This window comes from Prionailurus bengalensis, chromosome C1 (assembly GCF_016509475.1).
Source record: "Prionailurus bengalensis isolate Pbe53 chromosome C1, Fcat_Pben_1.1_paternal_pri, whole genome shotgun sequence".
In the NCBI taxonomy this organism is placed as follows: domain Eukaryota; kingdom Metazoa; phylum Chordata; class Mammalia; order Carnivora; family Felidae; genus Prionailurus; species Prionailurus bengalensis.
Genome location: NC_057345.1, coordinates 1,165,043 through 1,187,132, shown reverse-complemented (window position 1 = coordinate 1,187,132; position 22,090 = coordinate 1,165,043). Strand labels below are relative to the sequence as shown.

The 22,090-nt window shown below is 58.3% G+C and overlaps 1 protein-coding gene across 1 annotated transcript in view; it reads left to right on the top strand.

Annotated features, from left to right (window-relative positions):
• The first annotated feature begins 64 nt into the window (after positions 1 to 64).
• Positions 65 to 22,090, top strand: part of MORN1 (MORN repeat containing 1) — a 50,098-nt gene continuing 28,072 nt past the window's right edge. The window contains 9 exon segments of the mRNA XM_043573578.1: positions 65 to 257; positions 884 to 955; positions 3,561 to 3,659; positions 4,186 to 4,296; positions 5,474 to 5,564; positions 6,071 to 6,123; positions 6,126 to 6,157; positions 14,392 to 14,488; positions 15,672 to 15,782. Coding sequence (XP_043429513.1) covers positions 185 to 257; positions 884 to 955; positions 3,561 to 3,659; positions 4,186 to 4,296; positions 5,474 to 5,564; positions 6,071 to 6,123; positions 6,126 to 6,157; positions 14,392 to 14,488; positions 15,672 to 15,782 — 739 coding nt within the window. The 5' untranslated portion in view covers positions 65 to 184.

The window sequence follows — 22,090 nt, the reverse complement described above, 5'->3', positions numbered from 1 at the left end:
CCCCTCGGCGGAAGGGACGTCAGCGGCGGAAACGCGCTGTGCTGCGCATGCGTATTTGCGTCCTTGGGGGGGGGGGGCCCGGGCCTGCACAACTCCAGTCCAGAGATTGCTATCGCCCAGAGGCTGGCCCACGAGCCAATGGAAGAGAGCTTTGCTGGTTGCTAAGGAAACCCCAAGCGGCAAGATGGCAGCCGCCGGCCATGGGAGCCCGAGCTCCAGCCTGCCTCGCCGGGACCCACCGAGGCCGCCGCGGGACGGTAATGGCTGTAGGCCGGGACCGGGCCTCCGTGCGCGGCGGGAGGGAGACGCCAAGGTCCCAGCCTACAACCCCGGGGAAGCCCCGGTGTCCCGAGCCTGAGAGGGGGGCACCCCCGCGAGTGGGAGGGGTCCCGGGCCCGCAGCGGAGCCGGGAGGGTCCGGGCCCGGCCCTGGACGCGCGGTTCTGAGGCTGGCGGGAGCTGCTCGTAGATGAGAAGAACCATCTTCAGGTAGTTCAGGTGGAGCCTGGGCCTCTTTACGGCAGGTGCAGGAGTCCAGGTTGCGCGGTGGAAACGGGGCTGGTGGGGAACTGGAGGGTTGCAGCTGCTGGCAGGACCCCTCAGGTGTCAATGTGGGCTTTGTCCCGAGGGGACCAGAGGACCCTGGTGCGTTCGTGCAGAGGAATGGCGGGGCTGGCCTCTTCCCCTCAACCCTGTACCTCACCTTCCCCCAGCAGCTGTCTCCCAGACCCTCCCCAGGCCGCAGCCTCTCAAGGACCCTGTGCACGCATCCTGCACACTCCCCTCAGGGCCCAGAGACCACCCCTCTCTAGTGTCTGTTGATTGTCAGCGGGGTCACCTGTGTCACCACGTGCTCACACGTCCATTTTCTTTCCAACAATCAGGTTATGGTGTCTACGTGTACCCGAATTCTTTCTTTCGATATGAAGGAGAATGGAAAGGAGGAAAGAAACATGGTAAGAAATATCTGTGGCCCACTCCCACGCTTGCCACCTTGCACCAACAGCCCATTTCCTGGGGTGCCTGGGCAGGCAGGTGGCTGCAGGAGCAGCAGCAGCGCTGGGCCCCACGCTCCCTGTCATGAGAGTCGAGGAAAGTCCCTGCAGGGCCCTGAGAGACCCCTCCGCCAACGCCTGCTGGCAGGCTCTGGGGCACCCTGGGCAGGGGAAGCCACAAGTGTAAAATCCTCCCCAGGGTTTTCATCTGTCTTGGCCAAAGTGAAAATTGCCTTCATGGTTTACTTTTGATGATCAAGAAAATTACCTAGTTTTGAAAACAAACAAACGAAAACACCTCGGCACTAGAGAAGAGAAAGGGCCGAGTAAGAGGCGGGGGAGTCCTCTCCAGAGGTGGGCCCAGACTTTCCCGCATTTAAGCATTTATGTTCACGGGCATGTCTGTCTGGGGATTCTGCCTTCTCATATCCTCTGCCCGTTTTTCTCCTGGAGAACTGGTCTTTTGGAATTTTTTTTATATGAGTTCTTTTTGTGTCTACTGGCTGTTAGTGTTTTCTATATTTTTAACTTTTTGATTTGTGTCATTGTCACACAAGACATTTTTTGCTTTTGTCTGAAATCTTTGCTTCTCTTCCTCGAGGCCGGGCAGGGAGGCTTGTGTCTAAGACCTCATGGTTCCCCCTTTTATTTTTTTAAGGTTTTTTTTTTTTTTTAATTTATTTAAGTAACTTCTACCCCAATGTGGGGCTCAAACTCACAACCCTGAGATCAAGAGTTACACACAGGGCACCTGGGTGGCTCAGTCTGTTGAGCATCTGACTTCAGTTCAGGTTATGATCTCCCATTCATGGGTTTGAGCCCCGCGTCGGGCTCTGTGCTGACAGCTCAGAGCCTGGAGCCTGCTTGGGATTCTGTGTCTCCCTCTCTCTGCTCCTCCCCTGCTCGTGCTCTGTCTCTCTCGGTCTCTCAAAAAATAAAACGTCCAAGGGATACAGGAGTGCTGATGCCTAGGGGCACTTGTACCCCAATGTTTATAGCAGCACTCTCAACAATAGCCAAATTCTGGAAAGAGCCTAAATGTCCATCAACTGATGAATGGATAAAGAAATTGTGGTTTATATACACAATGGAGTACTGTGTGGCAATGAGAAAGAAAGAAATATGGCCTTTTGTAGCAACGTGGATGGAACTGGAGAGTGTTATGCTAAGTGAAATAAGCCATACAGAGAAAGACAGATACCATATGTTTTCACTCTTATGTGGATCCTGAGAAACTTAACAGAAACCCATGGGGAAGGGGAAGGAAAAAAAAAAAAAAAGAGGTTAGAGTGGGAGAGAGCCAAAGCATAAGAGCCTCTTAAAAACTGAGAACAAACTGAGGGTTGATGGGGGGTGGGAGGGAGGGGAGGGTGGGTGATGGGTATTGAGGAGGGCACCTTTTGGGATGAACACTGGGTGTTGTATGGAAACCAATTTGACAATAAATTTCATATATTGAAGAAAAAAAAAAAGAAAAAACCATTACAGGTATGACTGTGAATAATTTCAAGATGAGATCATCCTGGACTAAGTTGAATCCTAAATCCAAAGATGAGTTTCCTCATAAGAGAAGAAAAGGGGAGATCACACAGAGGACAAGGCAATATAAGACAGAAATATAAACTGGAGGGTGCATCAGTAAGCCAAGAAAGGTCAAGGATTGCTGGCAAAATGCTAGGGGAGAAGTATGGAATGGATTTTCCCTCAGAGGCTATAGAAGGAGCCAACCCTGTCTACACCTTGATTTTGTAATTCTGGCCTGTGCCTGCAGAACTGTGAGGTAATAAGTTTCTGTTGTCTTAGCACTCCGTTTGTAATAGTTTGTTATGGAAGAACACTAATACATATCTCATAAAACATCAGATTTTTTTTCTGCTATAAATAAATAGATTAAATAAAACGTTAAAAAATTTTTTTAAAAAGTTACACGCGGGGCGCCTGGGTGGCGCAGTCGGTTAAGCGTCCGACTTTAGCCAGGTCATGATCTCGCGGTCCGTGAGTTCGAGCCCCGCGTCAGGCTCTGGGCTGATGGCTCAGAGCCTGGAGCCTGTTTCCGATTCTGTGTCTCCCTCTCTCTCTGCCCCTCCCCCGTTCATGCTCTGTCTCTCTCTGTCCCAAAAATAAATAAAAGTTGAAAAAAAAAAAAAAAAGTTACACGCTTCTCTGACTGAGCTAGCCAGACACCCCAGTTCCCCTTTTTTAAATGTTTTCTTGAGTGCTGCCCTGTGTCACAGACTCCCCTTCGTCCCCAGTGCTGATGGAGGCCAGGTGACCCTAGCGTCCCCACTGAAGAGGCCGGAGTGGGATCTCCTCTGCACTTTGATGGCTCTGCAGTCATCCTGGCTGAGATAGCGGGTGTTCGTAATGTTTCAGAAACATTTCCGTTGAGAAGCGTGTATGTGGGTGAGTTTGCAGAGAGCAGGTGTGGGACCAGAGACGGAGCCAAAGACAGAGACCTGAGAGCCTCGAGGTCTCGCTCTTCCCTCTGAGAAACGAGCCTGGCCACACACGTGTGCCAGCAGTCCCTCCGACTTCGGTCTGACTTCACATCCTGATCTTTCCCCAGGTCGGGGGAAGCTGCTGTTTAAAGATGGGGGCTATTACGAAGGCGAGTTCACGGACGGGGAGATCACGGGGGAAGGCTGCCGGATCTGGGCCTCATCAGGTTAGCGGTGGGGACAGGTGCGGGCATGCTAACTCCTCCCTCATAAGCCATCTGCTCTAAGTTGTACCTGGCTTCCGGCTGCAGAAGGCCCCTCCGACTGTGAAATGTGGGCTCCTGGTTTGCGTTAGGTGTCCTGAGTCAGCAGAGCGTCCCCTGGGGCAGGGGCAGCCACGGCTCCAGGAGCCCAGACCCTCGCAGGCAAGCCTGGTGGCCGCTTCTCTGGGAGGGAAGGTTCACTCCACAGACTGACCCAGAGAGGTCTTTCCCTTGGGCTCACGGATGCCACAGAGGGTCGTCCTAGGACAGGTCTGCTCCCACAGGCCAGGAGGGGAGGGAACCGACACCCCTACGGTAACCAGGATGGCAGGGCCAGACCTGCCCAATCATACCTTGTCTCGTCAGCCAAGGTAAATAAATGGCGCCTGCCGCCACTGATTGGGGACAGGAGGGTCTGACTGTTGACTCACCAAGGACACAGGCAACAGCTCTAACCCTGGATGCCTGTGCCCCTCCTCCTCTGCACCAGGGAACACCTATTCGGGACAGTTTGTTTTGGGAGAACCTCAAGGACGTGGCGTCATGAAGTACAAAGCTGGTGGATGTTACGAAGGGGAGCTCTCCCACGGCATGAGAGAAGGTCTGACGCCACCAGAACTTCCTGAGTGTGGCAGGGTGCTGTGTGGGGAGCCCTGGACACCAGCACCCCTCACCAAGATCTGACTCAGGGGGCCCGTGTGGGCTCAGGAATCTGAGCTTGCCCAGGGAGCCTGACGTGCACCCGGGGCCTGGGAGCCTTTCCCCCAGTTCCATGTGGGGGCCATGGCCCGGGGACCCCGTGTGCTGTGGCTGTGACAAGGGTCGTGCGTCGGTTAACCACCACTGTGGTTTAAATCCAGTGGCTCAAGACAACCGCGACTTGATTGTTTGCCCACAACCCCAGGCGTCTGCGATCTGGCCTGGCCCTGCTGGGAAAGCTTCCGCACCCACGTGGGGTCTCCCCTCCAGCCGCAGTGACGGCACTCGAGCAGGGCTGGTAGCTCCCGGGCCCTCCTGGCCTAAAAGCCTCGGGGCTCCTGGGAGGCAAGAAGGTGCAGGCCCTCCGAGGTCACGCTGCTCACAGAGCGAGTCAAGAGGCCATGCTTGGGGGGAAGTGGACTCTGCCCCGAGGGGGCGGTTGGGGGTGGCGTGCGTGCCCCCGAGGCCCAAAGACCAGAGCGCTCACTATTCTGGAAGACCAGCACCCAGAACCGGGCCAAGAGGCCACGAGGTCCGATGGTGCCTTCGTGGTGTCCGCACGCGTTTCCGAGCTGTCCCGAACGACACAGTGAAGCCCTGTCCTCATGAGCGTGTCCTCTGGCCTCTAGGCTGAGGGCCTCTGAGTCTGTTACTCGGGGCCCAGCCCTGCTGTTATGTCTGTGAAGGGCGGCTTTCCCACAGGCTCACGTGCACACCTGCAGTGGCCAGGCCATGGTATGGGCCCCACCACACAGCAGGCACTCCGGCCTCAGACTCCGGGGGGGGGGGGGGGGCTGGGGTCCTTAAGTGACACCCTCCCACCCTCACTCATGACCTTTGAGAGCCGGACCCCAGAGCCACTTCCATTGGGTGGCCGCTGGGGCCACCCTAAATCGAATCTGCCCTTCCTGCCCCGACGGCCCTGGCCTGGGAGGACGGCCTGGCTCCCGGGGCCCCGCCGACCCCAGCTTTCTTCCCGACCCACCCGCCCTCAGGAGGCCCGCAAAGCCCCTTCGGGGATGTAGGTCCACCTGGCAGGACGCAAGAGGTGACACTGGGTGCCTGGGCTCACTCCCTAGGATACGGGCGTCTGGTGGACCGGGACGGACAAGCCTACTGGGGGTGGTTCCATGACAACCAGCGACACGGCCAAGGACACATGGTCTTCCGGTGAGTACGCCACCCGTCTGTCCCCAGCCCCCAGCGCCGGTCCACGAGGTTCGGTCTGAGTTCTTGGTAGGATTCTGACCGTTCTCTCAGTTACGGACATCGCTCACGGGGTGTGCAGGAGAGAAGACGTCCCGGGAGGCGGGTGCGGGGCCCTGGCCGGAGGACGAGCCAAGGCTTCCACGGCAGCAGGCCTGCCTGCCTGCCTTTAAATCCGGCGGCCGCAGCTCCGCGCAGGTCCCCCCCCCCCCCCCCGCTTCTCCGGTAGCCTCTCCAAGTCTTACTCACCTGGGGGGCCAGGCGAGCGGGTGCCAAGGCCACAGCCCCCCGCCACCCCCCCGCCCGCAGCAGGCCCTGGCGAGGCAGGAGCTCACGCCATCTGCTCAGAGCCTATTTTCGCCTCCGTCCCGGTGGCGCTTGCTGAGCCCCGGTCGGAGGAGCCGGTCTGAGTCAGCGCCGCCACCTGGCTCTCCCCAGGCTGACGGCAGCCCCTGTGTTTGTGTCCCCAGGAACGGTGACGAGTACGAAGGCGACTGGGTCCGGGACCAGCGTCAGGGGCACGGGTGCTGCGTTGTGCCGACGGCTCCACCTATGAGGTATCTGGGGACCTGGCGGGACCCAGGCCCTCTGTGCTGGCCTCCGGAGTGTTCCGGTGCGTGTCAGTGCTGCTACCCGCCCCCAGCAGGGGCCCGGAGGGCTGCGGTGAAGGGCCCCGGCCAGTACCTTTCCTGACTGGCTCCTGAGATGCCATAACCCGCATTGTCGCCTGTGGAAATGAGGTGAAATTTCTCAGTCCCTTGAGGATGCCCTCGGTGCGGGCAAAGCGGGTTTTGGTGAGGGATGCCCCCACTGATAATGTGCGGAAGCAGACGAGGAGGCCCGTCCCCCCTCACCGCTGCAGGCACTGCCCCTCGGGTTTGACAGGGGGTTTACTCACTACGAGGGGTGGGGGAGAGAGACCCAGGCAGATCCAAAGACCTCGTCAAGACCCCAGAATTCATCATTCTTTTTATGGACACTGGCCCGCATGCCCGGCCGGGAGCAAAGCGGGCAGAGCCAGGGATGCGTATCTCCGGTCAGCGGCCAGACTGGATGAGGGGCCCCGCTGGGTCTGCAGGCAGCTGGGTGGCCAGGGGCCTGGCCGTCCTCCCTGATGTGTCCTCGTGTGTGGGCGGGAGGAAGAGGGTATGGCAGGCCGGCTTGGGAGGCCCTGGAGCCTCAGCGGGGCTGGAATGTGTTCCGAGCGTTTTGGGAAGGGCCGGAGGGGTGACGCTCTGGTCTCTGTGGAAGAGGCCCGCCTGGCTCTTAGTCGGAAACACCGTCAGGAGAGGCGATGGGGCGCAGAGAACAGCATCAGGACGTTTCGGAGGTGAAGATGCGGCCGTGCTGACAGCTTGGCTGTTGAAGCAAAGGCCAGAGGAGAAGGAAGGACCCCCGGCTTCGGGACTGTCAGGTGGCAGTGGTGCCCAGAGCCGAGTCCCGCTGGGGGACAAACCACACCAGTGCGTGAACATGGACATGGGCAGCTGGCGAGAGGCTGTGCAGCGCTAGGCGGGGTAAAAGCAGACGCACGGGTGGCCCCGGAGACGCCCCCAAAGATGGACCCGGGACCTGGCTCGGGCAGGGAGAGTCGTGGCGCGCACGGGGGCTTCAAGACCGATGGAGCTGTCGCCTTGGTTGTGACACGCCCACTAAACCCGGCTCTGGGAGCCCGGGTGCTGCTGCTCACGGCTGCCCCTGCAGCGCCCTCTACTGACGAAGCGGTGCACCAGCCGGCCGACAGAGACCTCAAGGGGTCCGGCTTCCGCCCCCCGAAGGCGGCCAAGAAGGGTGGCTCTGGGGCCGAGAGGCCATAAAATGGTCCCCGGCCCGGGGTGGAGACGGAGTGGCTGGGGCAGGGGCAAGGGTGCCCGGACGCCGGCCTGTAGTGCAGGAAGCCCCACACGGCTGGCTGCCTTCCCTGCTCGTGAAGCAAGATCTGCCCCGGTAAGACCGCATCCAGGCCAGCGCCCCCTGTGCTCGAGGGGCCCCGCGTCCACGTTGCTGCTGCCCTGCCGGCCTGGGCTGGTGTGCTTGGTGGTTTGCACCGCGCCCATTTGCAGGTGCTGCTGTGACCTGCTGCTTCTCCACGAGGGGACGTCCGTCCGTCCGTCCGTCCTTATGGGGCCACAGACTGTCCGCCTCAATTCTCCGGAGCTGCAAGGGAAGAGAAATGCAGGGCAGGCCCTCCTCTCAGGGTCCTCGCCCCACCTGGAGTCGCCTCCACAAATGTGCACGGCCACAGCCCAGGCTGGGGGACACCAGTATCTGCCACTTGGCCGCTAGGCCTCTCGCCACAGTTACCAGGCTCTGTCCTCAGCCCTCGCCTCAGTTCTGCCCATCTTGTAGTTCAAGGGCCTTGTGAGTTCACAGGCCCAGAGGAGGCCTCCCACATCAGGGAGTCCTGGCTTGGAGCCCGGGCTCCCTCACATCCCTGTGACATTCAGGGGCAGCCAGCACAGCCTAAGACCCGGGTCAGGCTCCCCACGGCCGCACGGGGCCGGAGGACAGGGCAACACGCTCTTTAGAGCCCCCAGCACTTCCCTGTTTCTGGAGGCTTTTCTGGCCCTCGGACCCTCCGCCGCCTGCATGGCCTCCCTTCGGGGCTGTGGCTGCCCACCTGGGCCCCCACTCAGGCCTCCCCTGCAAGTCGAGGCTCAGCCAGGAGGGGACGGGCAGCAGCCCCCCACTCCCTGGGCTGACCCGGGACGCCTGCTGGGCGATCCACCAGGGGGCAGCCCAGCCCTGCCAGCAGCGTGGCCTCGGCAGGCCTGCCAGGGGCTTCTCCCACTCGGGAGACATCTTGTTCCGACTTGCGGGCCGGGAGCCGGGTCTCTGACAGAACCACCCTGGGCTGCAGCTCCCGATGGCCAGGCTGCCTTGTCCAGAGTGAGGAGGTGTTTGCCTGGACAGTCGCCCCGTGGTGTCTCCAGCCACACCATCCCAGCCTGCAGACCTCGGGACCCCCGCACGCCCTTGAGGGAGATGGCGTGTCCTCGGCGTGGGGCGCCTCAAATGAGTGGAGGTGGAAGCCTGGTCCTTCCAGGCCGCGTCTCCCCGGGATGCAGACTTGTGTCTCTCCATTTCCTTTTGCTGGGCAGCATCCCAACCTTCCGGAGTCTTCTGCCCAAGAAACTCGGACACTCTGCCTGCCCCCTGCAGCTCCAAGTGCTGCTGGGACACCCATCCTCCATCGTGCTGGGCGGTGTCCCTTTGGGCAGCCCCCATCCGCACGTGATGGCAGGGACACGAGCAGCCACCTCCCCTGCGGTCCAGGCGCTGACCTGACGACACGAGTGGCACACGGGTCCCGGAGGAAGGGCCGGCGCTGGGGTCCGTCCTCTGCCCTCCAGCCCCTTTCTAAGCTGGCTTCCAGCTGGCCGTGCGGACAGACAGACAGACGGACGGACAGGGCCAAAGGAGGAGGACCGCGTCCAGGAGGGGGTGGGCTCAGGCTGCAGCCACAGGGCGGCCTCAGGGCCCTCACTCGCAGCTGCCAGGACGCCTTTCGGACCGCCACAGAGTCCTCGCACAGTCTGGCGTCGGGCCTGGCCGATGAGGAAGGCGCGGGCTCCCGGGTCCAGCGCGGGCCTCTCCGGGTGTAGGGACACCTCCCGCCCGACCTCTGACCTCCGGGCATCGGGAGTCACCCGGTGATCGGTAGACACGGAGCCGCCGCAGGGAGTGGGGCGCCACCCCAAGGCGCGTCTCCCGTGAGGGTGTGGGCGACCCCCTAGGCCCTCGCAGGGAAGGAGTCGGCCCTCTTGAAAACGATCTGTGCGGGGCGCCCGGGTGGCGCAGTCGGTTAAGCGTCCGACTTCAGCCAGGTCACGGTCTCGCGGTCCGTGAGTTCGAGCCCCGCGTCGGGCTCTGGGCTGATGGCTCGGAGCCTGGAGCCTGTTTCCGATTCTGTGTCTCCCTCTCTCTCTGCCCCCCCCCCCCCGTTCATGCTCTGTCTCTCTCTGTCCCCCAAAAAATAAACGTTGAAAAAAAAATTTTTTTTTTTAAAAAAGAAAGAAAGAAAACGATCTGTGTATCTCGTGAGATACCCCTGACCTGAAACGTACCGTCTTAACCACCGAGCGTGAAGTTCGGAGGTATCAAGCACGTTCACACAGTTGCGCGGCCGTCCCCGCCGCCATTTCCAGAACCTTCCACCTTCCCAAACGGACGCTCCGCCCCATGAAACACTGGCGCCCACCCCGCCACTCTCTCTGTGGATTTGACCCCCGCGTGTACTGAGCGTCCCCGGAGTCCTACGGGGTCTGTCCTGTGGGGACGGGCCGCTGTCACGGAGCACGGTGTCCCCGAGGGCATCTGTGTTCCTCCCTCTTAAGGGCCGGATGATCCTCCACGGCGTGGAGGGACCACGTCGTGTTCGTGCCTCCGTCGGTGGGCACCGGGGTGGCTCCCACCCCTCGGCTCCTCGAGCGCCTGCTGCCGTGCGCGTTGGGGGGGGCGCCGAGCCCTCACAGGGCCTGCGCCCGGTTCTGCGGCCGTGGACCCACCACGGGGACTTCTGGACCGCGGGGTAGCTCACTGCTGGATGTGCGAGGAACTCCTCACGGTTCCCACGGCGGCTGTGCCACATTACTTTCCCACCAGCATCTGTCCTTCTCTGTTCCGGAAAACCTGCCCCGACCAGTGTGGGTGCCATGCACAATAGCGGACGGGGCCTGGGGGCCGATAGCGCCTTGGGGGCGAGCCGCACTCCCACTGAGTGGAGGCAGGCCCGAGCTGTTCGCACAGCCAAGCGCTCCCTACCTGTGCGGCTGCGGCATGGTCCCCACCGGCAGCTGCTGGCTTCCGGGCTGTCCGTGCACATTGGCTGCGTTTCCGTGCTGGCTCTCCCAGAGGGAGGCCTGCTGGTCGGTGCACCTGCCTGCCGCAGGGAGCAGGTGGCCGGCCTTATGTGTGTCTTCACCTGCTGGCGGCTCCCCTGCGTCTGCAGGAGCGCCGGGGGCCTTTGTGTCCCCACACCCCCCCTCGCAGTCCAGGGATGTGGGGCCGTGACCCCGGGGGGCGCTGCACGCAGGACAGAAGAGGCATCTGGGCTTTTTCGAGCACGTGTGGGAGGAGGGTCTGGGCTGCCGGAGCCATCGCGGGAGCCAACGCCAGGCTACAGGCTCCATGTGAGGTTCAGATGTCCACAGACCTCAGAAACGGACGCGGGCGGGCAGCGAGAGCCACTGCTGACACCGTGAAATCCCGGGAACTTACAGCAGGGTCACGGAGGTCAAGCATGACACCCTGTGACCCTGGTGTTCGGGAGACGAGAGTGGGCGCACACCCATGCCACCGTCGTGCCAGCCCGTGCGGTCACTGCCACCCCTGCAGGCCGTCCCGCAAGCCGGGGAGACCAGGGCTCCTGGACAGTCGCGGGGCCCGGGCAGGTGGCCCGCGGCCATTTCCTCATATGTGACCCGACCCCAGCCACCCCGACCTGGTCTGCGAGCCTGTGACCTCAAAGGAAGTGGTCACCTGCTCCAGCTCCGAGGTTTGGCATGGCGCGGAGACAGCGAATGCCTCTTTGAGTGGCCGCCAGTGTGCCAGGCTGCAGATTCAGGGAGCACCAGGGAGCACGGGGGAGGGGCCGGCACGGAAGCGATAACCATGAAAGCACGGCAACTTTTCCCTTCGAAAGAAAAGTCGCATCGGTCAAGCAGAGCACTTCCTTAAATGAGAAGAGAGTCGAGTGCTTGTCTCACACAATTTATCCCCATCACGTGGGGGCACAAGCCAGGAATCTCTCGTCCCATCGGCCCCACTCTGTTCAGGGAGGCTCCAAACAGGCGGGTCCCATCCTGTGGAGCCCTGGGCGCCCAGAGGTGGGCCCAGCTGCCGAGTCCACAGCAGCACCCTCGGGGTCCGAGGGGAGCCCCGCAGCCGCGGCTGACAGGCGTGACTCACCGTCCTCCTGCGGGACCGTCTCCTAACAGTGGACCCCGTTCCCTCGGTCTTTGTGGTGTGGACACAGGCCCCGCGCTTCCTCCCGGGATGGCTCCCACCGTGCAGCAGCGCCGGCCTGGGCACCAGCCGGCTCCCTGGGCGGAGGGAGCCCCCGCCCCGGGTGGAATGCACTCGCCCCTCCTCGTGGGGGTCCAGCCTCCTCCAGGAGACAGTTGTAGGAGTGGTGACTCGTGCTTCGGGCGTGTGTCGGCGGAGAAAGGGCAGGGCTCTCACAGGTATGATTTATGACATTAATTAGAAAAGGTCCCACACTGGCTGAGTTGCGTGGCACACCCGAGTGTGTTCGTCCCGGTGTGGTTCTGCACTGAAGCCGCGGAAGCCCAGCTGCCCCGGAGCTGCGGTCTGGGCTCAGGTTCTAGCAGGCGAGTTAAAGGTCGCCGGGGGACGGGGGCGCCTGTGCCCATGGGCCGCCCTCCTCCTCGGAGGCCCTGGGTGTGGAATGACCTGAGAGTCCGATGCTTCCCAGGCAAGGCTGCGCCGGTGCTTGGCTTGGTGGACGGGAGTGCGAGCGGGGACGAGAGGCGGCGGCTGTCGTGGCGGAAATGGCTGTGAGGTGGGCGGGCGCGGGCGACTGGCTCAGCAGCCATCGCGCCATTTGGAGGGCCCTTCGGCCTGTGTCGATTTGGGCCCTGATGCAGGCCCAAGGGAGCCAGGAAGCATTTATAAGAGTGTCCACCCGTGGGAGCTGCGGCCCCTGCCTCCAGGAGTCTCGGGTGCCCCCGTGGGCGGGGCGGGACTACAGGGTTTGGGTCCGTGTGCAGGAGCGTCTGGAGCCCAGAGAGGGAGGTGCGGGCATGCGGCCGGCGCCTGGGAGGGCACGTGAGCACATGGCTGGGCTCCAGGGGCCCTGCTCCCATCCTCGCAGGGTGGGGTGACCCACATGCCTGCCCAGGGACAGGGACGAGCACTGCAGGGTGAAGGCAGGTAGCAGGCTTGCCCAGAGCACAAGAGGGCACAGAAACAGCAGCTCTCGCGCCGGTGGGACGGAGGGAGCTGGAGCGACGAGGCCGAGGGAGGCCGCGAGGCCGCGGGGCCCCACAGGGAGGTGTCGCTCTGCAAGGCGCAGCCCTCACCTGTGGCCACCGCCCCTGCCCCGGCCTCCTTGGGGCCTGACCACATCCTACTGTGTCACCTGCTGCCGCCGGGCCCCGGGCCCAAGCCCAGAGGTTTCCAGGCGGAAGGGCGCCCCTGTGTTGGGGGCGGTGGATCTGGTGTGGCTCCTGTGGGCTTTTCGTGTGGCCAGCCAGGGTCTGTCGCCCGAGCTGAAGCTGGTAACTCGTCAGGTTTGGGGATGGTGTCGTGAGGGAAAGCGTTTCCCAGCAAGCAGACGGTAACCGGGGGCTCCGGGGGCAGCCACCCTGCCCTCCCAGCGCGGCCCCGACCTCGACCCACGGACCACAGCTCAGCCCGGGACCGCTGCTCTGCTGGCTCCCGCCCAGATCACCTCGCCCATCACCGTGAGAGAGAGCCGCTGCCCGGCCACGCACACACACACGCAGGCAGACACGCAACACGCTTGCCCGCAGGTACGCACAGAACACGTATGTAGGTGGAAGCGCCCGCGCCCCCGTCCCCACGCGGGTACCTGTGCGCTCGGCACCCGCTGATGGTCACTTAGGTGCTCACAGGCGCCTCCGGAGCCGCCCCTGCCGCTGCCGGTGGGCTTCCGGCCCCGAGTCCAGGACGAGAGAGCAGCGCCCGCGGGCTTGGTCCGGCCCGTCGCCTGCACCCGGGGGCCACTTCCTGGGGGACGCGACCTCAGCCCCGCGTGCACCGAGCATCCCCGAGGTGCAGCCTCGGGAGACCGGGAACGGCCGCAAGGCGACTCTGCCGTCTGCGTCTTGGGCGGGAGGGACGGCCAGGCCTCGCGGCTGGGCTCGGCCTGCCCCTGCCCGCCTAGAGCCCCGGCCCTCCTGTGGCCGCAGCGGTCGGGTCGCCGCCCCTGCCGGGTGCCCGGGGGGCTGCCCGCTGTCCGGAGCCCCGGCCCAGGGGTGAGCCGTGGTCGGACCTCCACCCCTCACGGTGACTTGACTCCAAAGCCCTGGTGCTCGGCGACTCTGTTCCCCAGGCCGCCCGCGGGAGGCTCCTTCCCAGGTTTGGGGCGTCCAAGCTGTGCCGGGCCGCAGCCCCCGGGGGCCGTTGCCACGGCCCCGTGGCCCCTCCCGGGGGCCCGAGAGAGGCCGGCGCCGGCCTCAGCTGCGCTGTGTCCCTCGGGGCCCGTGGGCAGCGCCGTCCACACGGGCATCGACCGTGGCCCAGCCCAGGTGGAGGGCAGGGCGGGGGCGCGGAGCCCGATCAGCTCCCACGGAAGGATGCGTGGAACCAAACGTGCCTTCGGCTGAGTTTCCTTCCAGAAGGAGTAATTCGTAGTCAAACAAAGTACCAGCAGGCCCTTGAAGTTTCCCACAGAAGTGACATCGTTCTTATTCTTCTGCCCTGTTGTGCGTGTGGTTCGGAAAGCGAGGTTTATTGTGAGGGCGGCAGAGTGGGGTGTGCGCCGCGGGGACTCAGCGGGCCCCTCGATGGGCCTGCCCGTTGTCAGGGAGCCCTCCGGCCCTCACACGTGCGGTGTCCTTCCCGAGAGGGTTTCTGTGCCGAAAGGGCCCCCTTTCCGAGCCGGTGTTTCGTTGGCATCTTGTACACGTGTCCTTGCTCCCAAACGTCACGGCTTCTTACACTTTGGTCGCAGGGCAGCGTGGCCACACAGCAGCAGCTCGTGATTCCCCGCCCTCGAAGGGTCTCCGGGACCCCGGGGCCACCCCCTCCCCCTGCATCACACGTGCCCTCTGTGGGTTCTGAGTGCACACGGCTGTCTCTGCAGGGACAGTGGCACGGTGACGTCTTCAGCGGCCTGGGCAGGATGACCCTCTGCTCTGGGGCCGTCTACCGCGGGATGTGGATCAATGGCCACCCGGCGGGTAAGTGCCCACACGCCCCCCTCGGCGTTGCAAGGTCCTCTTGTAAGTTCTCCCTCAGGCGGCCCCAGGCACCGGCACAGGGGAGTTGGGTCAGGAGGTGTTTGGGGGTGATGGTGAAGTTCATCTAGAACCCCAGCCCCTTTAGAAGAAACACATTCCAGTCGGGTTTCGGAAGGGCTCGTGACCGTGACCGGCAGAGGCCCCAGTCCGACCTCGGACAGCCATGGCCCCGCTGTGAGCAGGAGGGTCCCAGCCTCAGAGGGTCCCCGCCCGCAGGGCCCTGGGCACCTGTCCCCCTCCCTGAACTCTCTGCACCGTGACTGGAGCAGAGGGCTTGCAGGGGCCCCTCCCTCTGTTCGCCGGTTCAGGTGACCTCCTATTAGACTCCAGGACAGAAGTGCCACCCCGGGGGCCAGGGGTCACGGGCTGCAGCTGCTCACTCAGAGCTGACCAGCCACGACCTCAGGTGGGTCCCCAGGGCCCCTTGCAGGGGAGAGGCCACGGCAGGTGCCCGCCAGGCCAGGAAGGACTCCTCGGTGGGGGCTGAGGTCCTGTGAAGGGGAGTGGCAGCCTAGGTCAGGGGGAGTCTCCTGGAGGGACTCCCGGATCCTTCCCAGCCCCCCAGGGCTCGGGGTTCAGGGGGAAGCAGACGCTGAAAACACTGTCTCCGGCCGCTCAGACCCCAGAGGACGCCCGGCAGATCCAGGAGGTGGGGGCCAGCCTGTGGGTGGGTCACCCTCCAGGCCAGCTCCCCGGCAGGTGGCCGTAGCACCTCGTCCACACACGTGGAGCCCCTGACTCAGACACAAGGCGTGCAGGGCCTGAGTCCCAACCAAGCAGAGGATGTGCCGGAACCTTCCACGGTGTACAGACCCAAATGCTGATGAGCCACTTGCTTACAGCCCTTCCCCGTTTGGCGGCCCTCTGCAGTCTCTTCAGTGGACTTGTGGGAATTGCTTAAAAATCACAGCTGACCCTCAGGGCGGGGTCACAGTCTCGTTCTAGTGACTGCCCAGGTCATTCGGTCAGGTGGCTCTTGCAGGGGTTGACCGCGGCGAGTGATAACCCTCTCCCCACAGAGCTCTGGGAATCGAGGCTGCTGGGCCTGCGTGGGGGGTGTGGGCTCCAGCGGGCGGCATCCCCCGTGCCCCGCTCACCCGTGCTCTGCTCTGCTGTCTCCCAGCACAAGCCAGGAGGATCGTGATTCTGGGTCCGGAGGTGATAGACGTGGCCCAGGGTTCTTCCTTCGACTTGAACGTTCAGCTGCAGCAGGACAGCGGGGAAGTTGCCGAGAGTGAGTGTCTGCAGGGTGACGACTGCGTTTTCGGAAGGACAAACAGGTGTCGGGCTCTCAGGGTTAGGGACGAGATGCCACGAGTGGCTTCCGGTACCCGGACACCAGCAGATTCTTTGTTCGGAGGTCCTCGCCACGGGAGCCTCGGCAGACAGGCAGTAGGCACGCGAGGCCTCCAGGTGGCGGGCGTGTGCGCGTGTGCGGTGGTTGTGAGTGTGTGCGGTGATCGTGCACGTGTGGGGTGGTTGCACGTGTGGGGTGGTTGTGAGCATGTGGGGTGGTTGTGTTCGTGTGCAATGGTTGTGTGCGTGGGGGGTGGTTGTGCGTATGCGATGGTTGTGCGTGTGTGCAATGGTTGTGCGTGTGCAATGGTTGTGAGCATGTGCAATGGTTGTGTGCGTGTGGGGTGGTTGTGCGTGTGCAATGGTTGTGCACGTGTGCAGTGATCGTGCGTGTGTGGGGTGGTTGTGTGTGGGGGGTGGTTGTATGTGCAATGGTTGTGCGCGTGTGGGGTGGTTGTGCGTGTGCGATGGTTGTGCACGTGTGCAATGGTTGTGCGTGTGCAATGGTTGTGAGCATGTGGGGTGGTTGTGTTCGTGTGCAATGGTTGTGTGCGTGGGGGGTGGTTGTGCGTATGCGATGGTTGTGCGCGTGTGCAATGGTTGTGCATGTGCAATGGTTGTGAGCATGTGCAATGGTTGTGTGCGTGGGGGGTGGTTGTGCGTGTGCAATGGTTTGTGCGCGTGTGCAGTGATCGTGCACGTGTGGGGTGGTTGTGCGTGTGGGGTGATTGTATGTGCAATGGTTTTGCGCGTGTGGGGTGGTTGTGTGTGTGCGATGGTTGTGCACGTGTGCAGTGGTTGTGCGCGTGTGGGGTGGTTCTGTGCGTGCCCGCGGCCACCCCTCGTCTTACAGGAGGAAGGGTGACTCTACGCACCGCTGGCGTCTGCGGGGGCGAGTTCCCGTGTCCTCCGTGGGTGATCGGGGAGGGCAGGTCTCCTGTAGCATCTGGGATGCTTTTTGAGGGACCCAGCGGGGCAGCAACGCACAGCGTGGACCAGCTGACCTCCCAAAGCCGGTGCCACCCGTGACCCGTGAGCAGAGGGCGCGGTGCGGAGAGGGCCCCCGCACGGTCACCGGTCCCTGTGCGTGGCCGGGCAGGACCACCGCTACTAAAATGCGTGCCTGGGATTCCTAACGTCCGTTAGTTCGCCCGAGTTCGGCGAGCTTTGACCAGGAAGCCCCCGTGTGCGGCGCGGATCAAAGACAGTCACAACTGGTTTATTTTATTTTATTTTGTTATGTTTATTTATTTTGAGAGAGAGCGCGTGCGCTTGCGCACCAGCAGGGGACGGGCAGAGAGAGAAGAAGGGGGGGACCCCAAGCAGGCTCCACGCTGTCAGCGCAGAGCCCAGCGTGGGGGGTCGAACCCAACCAACCGTGAGATCATGACCTGAGCTGAAACCAAGGGTCCGACCCTTAACGGACCGAGCCTCCCAGACGCCCCCACAACTGGTTTGTTTTCACGGCTTTATTGTGGTGCCGTTTTTTATAGCGTGAAATCTTTGCGCTGTAAGCGATTCGATGATCTTTAGCAAATTCCCCGAGTCGGCAAGCAGCGCCACGCCGTCTGTTTCGGACCGTGCCTCGCACCTCCTGCCTGCGGCCCCCTGCCCACCCCACCCCTCTCCTCACACCTGCTCCGCTTTTCTGACCGGCACGCTCTGCTGGGGTGCACCCACGTGGCAGTGCTCGGCGCGAGTTTTTGGGTGGCCCGTGTGCTCTGTCCCTCGGTTATCGGCTCACGAGTGGGGTCGCCGCATCACGTGGCAGATTTACGTGTAAATTTTTAAAGAAACCGCCAGGCCGTATCCCAAAGTGGCCGCACCGTTTACAACGCCGTCGGCGGGGCCCGGGCTGGATTTCCCACACCCTGCGCGTGCACAGCCGGCCCGAGGGGGCGTCCGGGGGCGCCCCATCTTGGTGCCCCTCTCGGTTCTGACCCACAGTTCACGGCTGACGAGGTGTTGCAGCTTTCCGTGTGTTTGTTGGCCACGTGTGTATCTCCTCTAGAGAAATGTTAATCCAAACATGCTGCCTGTTTTTTAGAATTAGGCTGTTCCTCTTCTGGGTTTGAGGTATTGGAGTTCCCGACGTATTCTGAATACGAGTCTTTTTATAGATGCATCTTTGCAAATAGTTTCAGTCTGTGGCTTATCATTTTCTTAATGCTATCTTCTGAAGTACAAAGGGCTTTAATTTTGATGAAGTCCAATGAGTACGTTTTTTCCTTTGTGGATCATAATATTGGTAACCTGTGTGGGAATTCCTAGCCTGACCCAAGCACACAAAGATACTCTCCTGTTTTCTGGGAAAAGTTTTGCTCTTGGATTTCTGCCATCCGTCTTCGGCTACTTTTTGTGGATGAGATCAAGTTCTAAACTCATCTCTTTTCGTGTGGCTGTCCAGCTGTCACAGCACCACGTGCTGAAAAGACCGTCCCCTCCCCACTGGATTGCCTTGGCACCTGGGTCGCGAACTGCTTGACTGTAAGAATGACGGTTTAGGGGCGCCTGGGGGCGCAGTCGGTTAAGCGTCCGACTTCAGCTCAGGTCACCATCTCACGGTTTGTGGGTTCAAGCCTCGCGTCGGGCTCTGTGCTGACAGCTCGGAGCCTGGAGCCTGCTTCGGATTCTGTGTCTCCCTCTCTCTCTGCCCCTAACCCACTCGCGTTCTGTCTCTGTCTCTCTCAAAAATAAATAAACATTAGAACGATAATCCATTTAGAGTTAATCTTTTTGTGTGGTGTGAGGCAGGGGTCCAACTACATTCTTTTGTATGTGGACGTCTAGTTGTCCCATCACTATTCATTGAAAGACTGCTCTTTCCTGGCCTTGAATGATCTAGACAGTCCATTTACTAAAATTTTGTTTAGAGTTTTTGCATATCTTTTCATGAAGGATCGTGGTCTTGAATTTTTTTTATTTTCCTTATTAAGGTTTGTTTTTAAGTAATCTTTAGACTCAACATGAGACTTGAACTTACACCCCTGAGATCGAGAGTCACATGCTCCCCTGACTGAGCCTGCCAGGTGCCCTGAATTTTTTTTTCTTTTAATATCTTTGTCTGGTTTTTGTATCAGGGTAATGCTGACCTTGTAGAATGAGTCTGGGAAAATTACTTCCTCTTCAATTTTCTGGAAGAGTCTTGTTGAATAATTTCATTTCTTTCTTAAATGTTTGGTAGAATTCAATATGAAGGCCATTGAGGTCTGGAGTTTCTTTGTGGGAAGACTTTTAATTACTAATTCAATGTCTTTAATAGATATATGGTTATTGGGGTTATCTGTTTCTTCTTTTTATTTTTGTAAGTGTATCTATTTTGAGAGAGCACATGACAGTGGGGGAGGGGCAGAGAGAGATGGGGAGAGAGAATCCCAAGCAGGCTCCACACCGTCAACCCAGAGCCCCAACTGGGGCTTGATCCCGTGAACCATGAGATCATGACCTAACCTGAAATCAAGAATCAGACGCCCAACCGACTGAGCCACCCAGGCGCCCCGAAGTTCCATGTTTCTTCTTTAACAAACTTGGGTGTTTTGCGTCTTTGAAGGAATATTTGTTCATCTAAGGTGTCAGATTTATTGTCATAAGCTTGTTCCTAATATTTCCTCATTCTCCACGTAATGCCTTGATATCACCTCTTTTGTTCCTACTGTGGATTATTGGTGTCTTCTTCCTGTTTTGCCTGACGAGTTGGCTACAGATTATCAGTGTCATTGATAAACAATCAACCTCTGGTTTCATTGATTTCTCTACTGTTGTCTGTTTTCTGTTTCATTAATTCCTATTATGATCTTAGTATTTCCTTTCTTCTGCTTACTTTGGGTTTAATTCGCTCTCTTTTTTTCTAGTTTGTAAGATGGAAACCAAGGTCATTTGTTTCAAACCTTTCTTTGCTAATATGAGAGTTTGCTATACCTTTCCCCCTTAGTACTGCTTTAGCTGCATCCCAAGAATTTTGACATGTCGTGTATTCGCTTTCATTCAGTTCAGAATGCTTTCTTATTTCTTTTGGTTTTCCCTTTGCCACGTGAGTGATTTAGAAGTGTGTTGTTTCATTTCCAAATATTTGGAGATTTTTCAGATCTTTCTGTAATTGACTTCCGACTTAATTCCATGTGGTTAGAGTCACACTTTGTATATCTTGAATCCCTTTAAATGTATCGAGACTTTTTTCACAGAATTTGTTCTGTTTTGGTAAATGTTGCGTGTACACTTTGAGAAGAGCATGATTTCTGCTCTTGTTGGGTAGAATAAATATCAATCTGTAAATAAATATCTATAAATATCTTCTATAAATATCAATCAAGTGGGTTTCACTGTCACTGCCCTTCAGATTTACCGTATCTTTGCTGATTTTCTGTCCACTTGTTCTGTCAATTACTGACTGTGGTATGTTGAAATCTGTGATTATAATTGGGAATTGTCTATTTCTGATTTCGTTTCTATCATTTTTTTGCTACATGTATTTTGGAGCTCTGATATCAGGTGCATAAACATTTAGGATTTTTATGGCATTTAATTACTTGACCCCTTATCATTGCAAAATTACCTTTTTCTTTTTTTAATATTTATTGATTTTTGAGAGAGACAGAGACGGAGACAGAGCACGAGTGGGGGAGGGGCAGAGAGAGGAAGAAACAGAATCCGAAGCAGGCTCCAGGCCCTGAGCTGTCAGCACAGGGCCCGACACGGGGCTCAAACCCACTAATAGTGAGGTCATGACCTGAGCCGAAGTCGGACACTTAACTGACTGAGCCACCCAGGCGCCCCCAAAATTACCTGTTTCATCCCTAGCATAGTCATTGCTCTGGCATCTACTTCCTATGAAGTAGGAATATGACTATGAATATAGTGACCCCAGCTTTCTCTTAACTGATATCAGCATGGAGTATCTTTATCCAGCCTTTTACTTTTCACCTACTTAAGTCTTTAAAGTGTGCTTTCTGTAGGCAACATATATCTGGGTCTTGCTTTTTAGTTCATTCTAACCACATCTATCTTCTAATTGTAATTTTTACTCCATTCACATTTAATATATTTATTTATATACCAGTTTCAAACTTACCATTTTACTGTTTTCTATTTGCCCTGGCTGGTTTTTTTCCCTCTTTACACTCTATTCCTACCTTTTGTGGGTTGAGTATTGCTTCTGATTCCATCCTATCTCCTCTGTTGGCTTATCAATTCTTACTCCTTGTTTTTTTTTGTTCTAGGGGTTGCTTTAAGGACCACAATTTACATCTTTAACTTATCACATACTACTTCACATATAACATAAGAACTCTGCAATAGGATATACTTCTTTTTCTGCAATCCCAATTTTTATGCTTTTTTTTATATGTTTTACATTCATATGTTTAATACACTTCGTAATACATTGTCATTACTTTTGTTTAAGCAGTCATTTATCGGGGCACCTGGGTGGCTCAGTCAGTTGAGCGACCGACTTCGGCTCAGGTCATGATCTCACGGTCCGTGAGTTCGAGCCCCGCGTCGGGCTCTGTGCTGACGGCTCAGAGCCTGGAGCCTGTTTCAGATTCTGTGTCTCCCTCTCTCTGACCGTCCCCCGTTCATGCTCTGTCTCTCTCTGTCTCAAAAATAAATAAACGTTAAAAAAAAATTTTTTTTAATTAAAAAAAACAATAAACAGTCGTTTATCTTTCAAAGAATACGTAACAAATAAAAAAGGAAATCTCATCAATTTGCCCCTGTAGTTACCCTTTCTGGTCCTCCCCATTCCTTCTTCTAGATACAGATTTCCACCTGGTACCGTTTTCTTCTGCCTGAAGGACTTAGCCTTTAACATTTGTTGTCCTGTGTGCTTTCTGGCAATTAATTCTTGCCACTTTCACATGTCTGGAAACATCTTGATTTTGCTTTCATTTCTCATAGGTATTTTCACCAGGTATAGAATTCTGGTTTACCCTCCAGCAGGACAGTGGTGCTATTCCATTGACTTCTTGTCTATGCTGTTTCCAAAGAGAAACAAGACATAGCTGTCATCTGTATCTGTGTTTTCTCTGTACAAACTTGCTTTTTCCCTGGCTGCTTTTAGATTTTCTCTCTTTTTTTAAAATTTAATTTATTTTTAAAAATTTACATCCAAATTGGTTAGCATATAGTGCGACAATAATTTCAGGAGTAGATTCCTTAGTGCCCCTTACCCATTTAGCCCATCCCCCCTCCCACAACCCCTCCGGCAACCCTCTGTTTATTCTCCATATTGAAGAGTCTCTTATATTT